The following is a 10,138-nucleotide window of genomic DNA, read 5'->3' as shown; positions in this document are numbered from 1 at the left end:
TTGACCTGCGGGAGGAGAAAGCCGAATAAGAATGCCTAAATCTGTTTGAGCTTTCAAAACCGAGTTTTGTACGTTGCGATGCTGGGGGCCGGGAGGTGGAAATCCCACACCCTCTGCCCACGCTGCTTCTTTACTGTAAAATCGCACCGCCGGCAAGTTTCGGAGCGCCGAGCAGATGAAAGCGCTATAACGGACTGCGCTTGCTCACCAGCACCCTATGAGCTGGAAGACAACAGACGTCCAGACCCATCCACTCACAGAGGCATTAATTGAATGGTTCAGATATTTTAATCTCTCTCTGACACCTACCCTACAGACATAGACACACGCTGACAAATATAGTCACATGTTAAAACCTAAACCCTCGAAACATGGCTATAGCAAAGTCCTGTTAGATTTGTTTTATTATAATTCCTTTATGTAATTTCTAAAATTACACACTTTAATATCATAAAACTGACAGCCGAGAACATGGAGATTAACATAAATCAACTGGTTGAAGGTGCAACAAAACCTGATAGTTAGGGAAAGTACACAGTTAAAATTAAAATGTATAGCTGGAATGCTACCGCGGCTCCATAGCCTGCATGGATTGTTACATAATACGCTGTACAAGAGGCGCTTTGAATATAAAACAAAACAAGAAAACTGCAGGGGAACTAACCTTCTCATGATACAAACCGTGTGTCGTGTCTACCGGAAAGACAGGTCTCAGAAAGAGTCTCGTTGAAATAAAAGACGACATCGTTACCCAGGCTATTGTAACACATGTTGTGAAATCATTTGAACCGGTTGGTATTTATTTCTGAGATATACCAAGACGCTGAGAGTTTCGAGGGCTCTAATTTTGCAATTTAGTGAGAATTTAAGCAATAAGATGGATTTAAAGGAGTCAAAATGCCTTCAAGATTCTTATTTCTGACCAACACCAGCTCACCCTTGATTTGTTCAATCTTGCCCTTCGCAAACAGGTTGTATCCGTTTTACATACTTTAAAATATACAGTGCATTCCGTCCAGCTATTTGTTCAAAGTACTGGAAGTCTAATTCCTAGTATTGAGGTATTATGCTGCGTCTGCTCCATTTAACCAGATGTTATATATTGTTGACATATTTTACATTTTCTCTATATCCTCGAGTCGCCAAATAACTAAACTCAGTTCGTGTCTGCACATATTATCTAAATAATAATTACGTTGTTTAATTTTGAATCGCATTCAGAGTGCTATTTGTTTCTTAGTCTGCACACACAGAAAATCTGTTTAATATTTCTAATAATTATGTACAGACATGATCCTGGATAGCTTAAAATTGTAATTAATAAAAAAGCGCATCAAAACGGTAGCTTAAATGTATATACCAGAATCAGATTTAATATTACAGACATATGTCGTAAAATAAGATGTTTTGCGGCAGCAGAACATTGCCATTACATAACGAGGAAAGCTATATATGACAATAAGTATGTATAGAAAAGAAAATTAAATAAGTGCAAAAACAGAAAGGGAAAATACTGAAGTAGCGTTCATGTTCAATGTCCATTTATAAATCTGATGGCAGAGGAGAAGAAGCTGTTCCTGAAACATTGAGTGTGTGTCTTCAGGCTTCTGTACCTCCTCCTTGATGGTAGCTCTGAGAAGAGGGCAGGGATGATGGGGAGCCTTTAATGATGGGCGCCGCATTTTTGAGGCATCGCCTTTTGAAGGTGCCCAGGATGTTGGGGAGGCTGGTGCCCACGATGAAGCTAGCCGGGTTTACCTCCCCCCCCCCACCCCCAACCCGGACAGTGGTGCAACCAGTTAGAATGCTCTCCACCGTACATCTGTAGAAAATTGCGAGACGCTTTGGTGACATACCAATTCTCCTCAACTCCTACTGAAATATAGCCGCTCACAAACAAGAGAAAATCTGCAGATGCTGGAAATCGGAGCAACACACACACACACACAAAATGCTGGAGGAACGCAGCGGGCCAGGCAGCATCTATGAAAAGGAGTACAGTCGACATTTCGGGCCGAGACCCTTCAGCACGGAAGGGCCTAGATGTGAAACGTCGGCTGTATTCTTTTCCATATCTGCTGCCTGGCCCGCCGAGTTGTCCCAGCATTCTGTGTGAAATATAGCCGCTGTCTGATTTGATCTATAAGTTGGGCCCAGGATAGACCCTCAAAGGTGTTGACACCCAGGAACTTGAAAGTGCTCATCCTTTCCACTTCCTCGATGATGATTTGTTCCCTCGACCTGAACTTCCTGAAGTTCGCAGTCATTCCTTGAGCGCGAGCTGATCGATCCCGTCACGTACACCTCCTCGTCACCACGTGAAGTTCTGCCAACAATAGTTGTGTTGTCGACAATTTTATAGGTGGTGTTTGAGCTGTGTCTAGCCTCAACATTCGTGGGTGTAGAGAGAGTAGAGCGGTGGGCTAAGCACACATCCCCGAGGTGTTTCACTGATTGTCAACAAGGAGGAGATGTTACTATTTCCGATCCGCACAGACTGTGTTCTCCCCGTTAACAAGTGAAGAATCTAATTGCGGAGGAAGTACAGAGGCCCGGGTTTTGGAGCCTGTGATCAGAACTAAGGATAGCCTTGTGTTAAATGCTGAGCTGTAATCAATAAACAGCAGCTTGACGTAGGTATTATTATCCAGGTGATCCAAGGCCGAGTGGAGAGCCAGTGAGACTGCAATCGTGGCGATACGCAGATTGCAGCGTGTCCAGGTCCTTGCATAGGCAGGAGTTGATTCTAGCTAGAACCAGCTTCTCAAAGCACTTCATCACAGTAGATGTGCCTTCGGTTCTTCGGCACGGCTGTATGAGCCGCCCTTTTGAAGCAGGTGGGACTGCAGCAGTGAGAGATGAAAAGATGTCTTTGGAACATTCCCGCCAGTAGGTTGACATAGGATTTCAGATCCCTATCAGGGCCTGACGCCTCGGAAGAGTTCACCCTCTTGATGCTCTGACGTTGGCCTCAGAGATCTCGGAGTCACCAGATGCTGCAGGGGTTCGCATAGCTGTAGTTTTATTCTCCCTTGCAATGCATTGAGCTCACCTGGGAGTGAAACATCACTGCCATTCATTATGCTGGGTTTCGCTGAGTAGGGTGAAATGGCCTGCAAACCCTGCCGGACCCGAAGTGCATCCCATGCCGCCTTTAGCTAGATAAATAGATAACGCCCTGTAAAGCATTGTATAAATATATAGATATAGGTACGGTATATATATATATATAGGATTTTTTTGTGAATCACAAGTTCATTTTTTCACAGTATAGCCGAAATAGAAAAACAAGGAAAATTGTAAAGTGTGAAAACTAAAAGTTCAAAAACTGAAATATCAGCAGGTCGAAAGTATTCACCCCCTTTGCTCGGTTCTTAGTTGAACCACCTCTCGCAGCTATTACAACCAGTAGTCTTTTTTGATAAGTCTCTATTAGCATTGCTCAACTTGATGGAGCAAGATTTACCCATTCCTCCTTGCAAAATTGCTCAAGCTGTGCCAGGTTAGTTGGGGAGCGGCGGTGAACAACGACCTTGAGGTCTTGCCAGAGATACTCAATCGAGTTAAGGTTAGGACTCTGACGGGGCCACTTCAGGACATCAGTTTTCTTCATTTGAAGCCACTCGATGGTTGGCTCTGGCAGTGTGCTTTGGGTTGTTTTCCTACTGAAAGGTGAACTTCCTCCCCCGTTTAAGCTTTCTGGCAGAGGCTAGCAGGTTTTTATCCAGGATCTCTGTATTTCGCAGCATTTATCTTCCCATCAATCCGGACCAGATTTCTAGTCCCTGCTTCTTGTTCTGAAGCGCAGTGTCAGATTTACACCATGTGTACCCGCTCAGTGTTGAGGTCAAAATGTTCCACTTTAGTCTCATCCGATCACATCTTCCACATCTTTAGGCTTTGCAAAGACTTTACGGGCAAGGAGGTTATTATATAGTAAGGGCTTCATCTTTGCCACTCTTCCATAAATACCCGTTTTATGCAAGGCCTTAGAGATTGTGGAGCCACGAACTTCATCTCCAGTTGCAGCCGCTGACTCCTGCAGCTCACTCAGTGACTGCTAGCGGCACAGTAGCCTGTCTTACTAGTGTCATTCTTCTCCAGTGACTAAGTTTAGAGGGTTGGCTTGACCTAGGCAGTGTGACTGTGGTTTCATAATCTTTCCACTTTTTCACGATGGACTATACTGAACTCCGAGGTATGTTCAATGCATTTGAATTGGTCTTGTACACTTCCCCAGATTTGTGCTTCTCTATTGTCGTTTCTCAGACTTGTCTTGAATGCTCTTTTGTCTTAATATTGGTTTGGTCTGTTGAAAATCCACCATACTGTTGGACCTTACAGAGAGAGGGGTATTTATTTAGCTGATCATCCAATTTTCTATACAGTATCTACAAATTCGGTGAAATGGTATATTGCCACTGAGGAAAGTTAGCTTAGTAAATACAAAGAAGATGAATACTTTTTCAGCCTCACAATTTTGGTCTTTAATCTTTTTAGTAAACAGTTGACAGGATTTGACATGATACACAATGATTTGTAGATTAACTCAAAATCCTACTTCAATATATTTTAAATTTATAAAATGAGACAGTAAAATGTGAAGATAGTTGTGGGGGCTGAATACTTTTCCAAGGCTCTGTGTATAGATAAAAAAAGCAAGTTACTCGATTTTAACAATTTACATATACGTAAAAAAACTACGAGACAATACATCACCTTATTTGCACTACATTTTTTTTAAATAGTGAGGAGACCTATCTTCCCTGATGGAATGATTCGGGGCGTCTCCCGTGCTGGTGTGGATTTTAATATTTCTTATATTATATATCGTAATATCATGTGAATCATAATATTATTAAATACTTTATATTCAGCTTTTCTGATGGCAAAAGTAATTTCATAGTAAGAAGCGTAATTGTTGGTTAATTAGTAACTATATATTACAGTACAGTATAACATATTGTACTAATATTAGTACAGTGCGCCTGCTACATTCTGTATCAAGTTCCCGAAAGTTTAACATACTGTATATGAATTCGCCTGTTTTTACTCAATATTACAGAATTGTTTTCCTAAAGTTCATTTGCACGTAAGGAGGACATTTCTGTTTGTACAGAAAATGCTGATAATTAAGGTTTGTCAGGCAAATATTTAACATGTTTTCTTTCAGTCTGCAACTGCGATCCGACAAAGGTGCTTTAAATGTTGGGCACAACATAATTTCAGGAGCTAGTACAGTTCCCGGTTGACATAAACACCTCCCCTTGCAATTTATTTCCGCGTTCATCACAGATTATTCAATTTCAATATGAGCTACTTTAAAAATATCGATATTTTCCACAATTATCAAATTTTCAACACTCGCGATATCTGAAACGCCACCCCTTTTGTTTAGAAACTGTGCTGGAATGTTTAACATGCGTCGGATTATTTTTAAAATTTGTAATCGCTACAGTTTATCTTTGATTCCAGTTTGATTGGGATTGTTTTGTTAAATAAAAGCTTCCGATAACACTTATCAGTTTGGGATCGGATATTCTGATAATCATGTTTAACAACAGGCAGTTAGCAATTATATTAGGAGCCAACAGTTTGTCTAACATTAAAGCAAAGTCAAATAATTGTAGAATTGTGCCAGGCAAACTGTAAAAATAAAAGAAATCCAACCATTAAAATACACAAAAAGTGTACATATACATATTAAAAGGAGTCACGGCTCTGTGTTTGGCGACCTTGCGATTGGATGAGCATTTAATTAACAACGCCTTAGCGATTATGGAAGGTTGCGTGCGAACGACTGCGCATGTCTTGGAGACTACCTGCTTTGAAGTTTGTTCACATGGTCTCCAGCGATCGGCAGACTTTCCTCAAATCTAACTAACAAGATCCTCCACTGAGAAGGCATCTGGGTATAACAGACAACTGAAGGCGACCTCGGGAGGGTTGAGAAAGATCGCCCACTTCAAGCAACCGATACTTCAAACACCTGGCGGGGTAACTCCCTGCCTTAACATTTCTTTACTAGATTTCAAAGGAATTGTTATGACATCGATCTGTTGACAACGGACGAAAATACTGAAGTATTAAAAAAGTTCACGGTGAAGTTTGGAGAGTGAGAGCACCTGCTGTTGTTTGATTTCGCTATGTCTAAGCCTGCGGATCACGTTAAACGCCCAATGAACGCTTTTATGGTATGGTCCAGGGCGCAAAGGAGGAAAATGGCCCAGGAAAACCCTAAAATGCACAATTCGGAGATCAGCAAGAGGCTGGGCGCCGAGTGGAAACTTTTAACAGAATCTGAAAAGAGACCTTTCATTGACGAGGCCAAACGGCTCAGAGCATTGCACATGAAGGAACATCCGGATTACAAGTATCGACCCAGGCGCAAGCCTAAAACATTGTTAAAGAAAGACAAGTTTGCTTTCCCCATGCCTTACCTGGCGGATCAAGAAGGACTCAAGTCGGCCGCCCTGTCCGCCAGCGTTCTGCCAGATTCCTTGCTCAGCTCGACTGAGAAAGCCAGGCTTTTTTTCCCGCACGCTACAGCGAACCCATACTCGCTCTTCGAAGCGAGCCACCTGGGCTCCAAAATGACCGAGATCGCGCCCACCTCTCTGGCTTCCTTGCAATATGCCTCGCCACTAGCTTACCAAAGCGGAGCGAGCGCTGCGGCGGCGGCCGCGGCTGCTGCGGCGGCCGCCTTCGGTGGGGCTCACACCCACAGTCACCCGTCGCCGGGCAATCCTGGCTACATGCTACCGTGCAATTGCACCGGCTGGCCGGCTTCAGGACTGCAGCCCCCTCTCGCCTACATCCTCCTCCCAGGGATGAGCAAACCTACACTGGAACCCTACCCTGCCTATGCAACTGCATTATGACAAGAAGCAAAAAAAAAGTTTCGCTTGAAAGCAAAACTATGTGTTGCATTTAAAGGAAAAGCATTCAGTAGCAGAGGCTAGTTTGCCGGCAGCTGTATTATGCGGCCATTTGGAATGAATAGCTGCCCAGATTTCTTTTTCCCAAATCATAGCCTCGCAAAATCTCTTTTTTTTTTGGGAAGAAGAGGAGCCACTGTAATTGTGATAATGGATCACTGAAGCTTCTGCTGCTTGTGCGCCTGTAATTATGTATTTCGAAATATGACTTGGATGAAGCAGAGAGGGCACTGCGCTTTCACAGCAGGCCACGAAAAGTCAAAGGAAATACTGTCAACGTGTAAAAACAGTATCAGTGGGCGAATTCCCGAATGTTGTTACACTGTTAGATGCAGTTAACTTTCACTTTTGTTCATCTGTAATGTGCTTCGGCAAAATCTAAACTCAAAACCTATTTAATCAAATTGTAAATGCGTGTAAAGATATCACCGGTCCTGTCTATAGTTGTGCATACATCACCTGAACAATGAGCTGAACAACCATCTAGGCAACAATAAGAAGAGACTGTACATTTGTAAATACCGTAGGTTTTATTTTGTGGGTTGCGACCTAATATTTCCTTCATTCAACTTGCCAAATGAGCGAATTGCAGAGCTGGAGCCACGCAAATCACTACACACGATGATAGCAATTACCGAAAAGTCTAAAGCAGATTGTAAAATTGTACATTTCAGTGTTTTGTTGCATGTGCAGCGCTCATTTTCATATATGTCCATCACACGATCTTTTGCTTGGTTTTCTTGGGTTTGATGTAAACTTTCTTGAACATATAAACGAGTCCAGAGCAACAAAATAAACGCGATGGAGAGGGCGGGATTGGTTCAGATGCTGACTGCCTGATATTTGTATTTATTGCTTAGGTAGACAATTATTTTTGCATTTTACCCCTCGGATATAGGACTATTTTCTGTCCATTCGAGTAATGTTTGCACATTAAAATGTAGTATACGACCTTAACGATCAATATAATGTAACGATCAAACAAAAAAGTGCAAATAAGTAGAAATTTACATAAAATACCAAGTGCACTAAAGCTCATAGAATAGCTATTATAGTTAAAAGTTCTTCACTGTAGTGCTATGTGGGACACAGCAGGGTGACCTCTGACACTGCCATCTAGTGCTATTCTTCGTATTGTTATTAGTATTAGTACTTCCGAGTCATAACAATTATTGGATCTTTTTTTATCTCGAACTTAAAGTGGCACATCACTTTGACGATTGGGAACTAAAATATCCCTTTGATCGTCAATGCGAAATATAATCTGTTTTAAATCATAATTTGATTTTTATCAACACATATCAAAACGTCAGCAATCATATTATAAACATAAGTGTTAGATAATACCTGTGAATTTTAGTGCGGAGTCTCGCATTTTGTTTTATCCCGTTGCTAGTTCACAAACAGCGAGAAATAACGCCATTGCCGTAAAATTACTTACTGTTTTTTTTAAAAACTAAGTCCAAATGATTTCAATATACCTGCTAGGTTGTTTGCTGTTATGCGTATTTCAAACGTTGCGTGGTCATAGCATGTTATTTCATAAAATATTGGCGTTTCTGTAACAGAAAATACTTTTTTAATTATGCATTTTCACGAATCTTTATGAAATTTAAAAAGTGTAATATTTTTGTTTTTAATTTAATAGTAGACGATGAATATTTCTGTAAATTTTAGCGTTTGATTTCTACCCTGTTCATTTCTTGAACAGAGGATTTTAATAAAGGAGGAAATAGAGAGAAAACAATTAATTCTTGCATTGCTCACGCGATTTGTATCCGAATTTCTCATAACGTACTTAGCGCAGGTGGAGGGTAAGGTATCCTCCAAAGGATGTCTTTGTTCGTGCTTTGAATAGAATTACTTGGAAATCTAAATCAAACCATTGTTAGATAGTGCAGAAACCTGATTTATCACATTTTTATAGTGAATGGGAAAGAAGATAAAACCACTTTGTTGTCTTTTAAAAAACATTCACCGTTCGCAAAGGGCAGCTCAGTTGAATACAATGCTGCTGTTCAGGAAAACAGGCAGTTCATTGATTCCAGCAATATTTAAGAGTTGAATTTGCCTATCCAGTCAATCTGTTGGTGTAGTTTCACTAGTTAAATCCTTGTAATTCTTTGCTTGCCTGAGGGGTATTTCTCATTTACACCTCTCAAATTTTCCTTTCCATCGGCTCTGTTCCCAATTTACTGCTCGCTTGCGAAGAGACGAGAACAGGAGGGATGAATCTTTCACTCAAAAGCATAACTTAAATTCATCACTAGGCTTAAGAAAAAGTAATAGAAATATTGAGTAAATGCATTCTGTATCCACAGTACTTTTGTAATATGCCGGTGGAGAAACTAGGCTCATTCATATCCGACAAAGAGAGCTCAAGTAAACCCGCGTAGTTTTGAGAATAGGAGTAATTTATGTTTGTATAGCTACATTATCCCCCAACAAGTGTAGTTCACTACATTTCTATTGCACCGTTGCTCGCAAAAGAAAAAGTAAATCTTGAACGCATCTAATATTACCGTTATCTAAGCGATCACTTTTTCGCAAGTCCATAGTGCGCTGGTTACGTGAGCATGGCGAAGCATCATGCCTCAAAGTAGCTATTTATAAGGCCAAGTATGACCATGTAAAATAGATTAAATTATCATTCGCATTACCACACAAAAAACTACGCGATTTAAAGAAAACAATTAATATTAGAAAAAGTAACAAATGGAATGTCTCGTAAAGCTCTGCGCTGGTACTGAAAATCTATTTCTCGCCCTTTTGTATTGAATATAATACAGGTCTCCTTTTTATTAAGGAGGTAAGTAATCAAGGAACCCTTGTGATTGGAAGATACATTTCAATTAATTCTGCCACAATCATCTAATCTTTTCTTCATCAAAAGCTATTATGGTGTTAAAATTAACATTATGCAACCAATGTCTGTCTGAATCCACAAGGGGACGTCGAGAAAGCTTCAGATAACACGACACGTATAAATCATTCATGAGAACAATTCATGTAAGAAAAGTTATCTGTGTTTTGAATGACATTGGAAGAACTAAATGGAACTGGTTATTTGAAGGGACATTTTAACTTCATTGCCTACTTTGTATTTTTTTCTCCTTTATTTCAGCCTAATATACATTTTCAAAATTAATTAAGCATTAACAGGAAGATAAATACATTTATATGCAGAGAAATATTCCTCT

The 10,138-nt window shown here is 40.6% G+C and overlaps 1 protein-coding gene across 1 annotated transcript; it reads left to right on the top strand.

The window, feature by feature from the left end:
* The first annotated feature begins 5,841 nt into the window (after nucleotides 1-5,841).
* Nucleotides 5,842-8,689, top strand: LOC140715280 (transcription factor Sox-21-B-like). The gene has a single exon (XM_073027233.1). The coding sequence runs from the start codon at nucleotides 6,147-6,149 to the stop codon at nucleotides 6,879-6,881; it is 735 nt and encodes a 244-aa protein (XP_072883334.1). The 5' UTR covers nucleotides 5,842-6,146; the 3' UTR covers nucleotides 6,882-8,689.
* The last annotated feature ends 1,449 nt before the right edge of the window (nucleotides 8,690-10,138 follow it).

The sequence above is a fragment of the Hemitrygon akajei genome, chromosome 2, assembly GCF_048418815.1.
Source record: "Hemitrygon akajei chromosome 2, sHemAka1.3, whole genome shotgun sequence".
NCBI lineage: Eukaryota > Metazoa > Chordata > Chondrichthyes > Myliobatiformes > Dasyatidae > Hemitrygon > Hemitrygon akajei.
The sequence above is the reverse complement of the archived record's forward strand: the minus strand, read 5'-3'. Positions and strand labels throughout refer to the sequence as shown.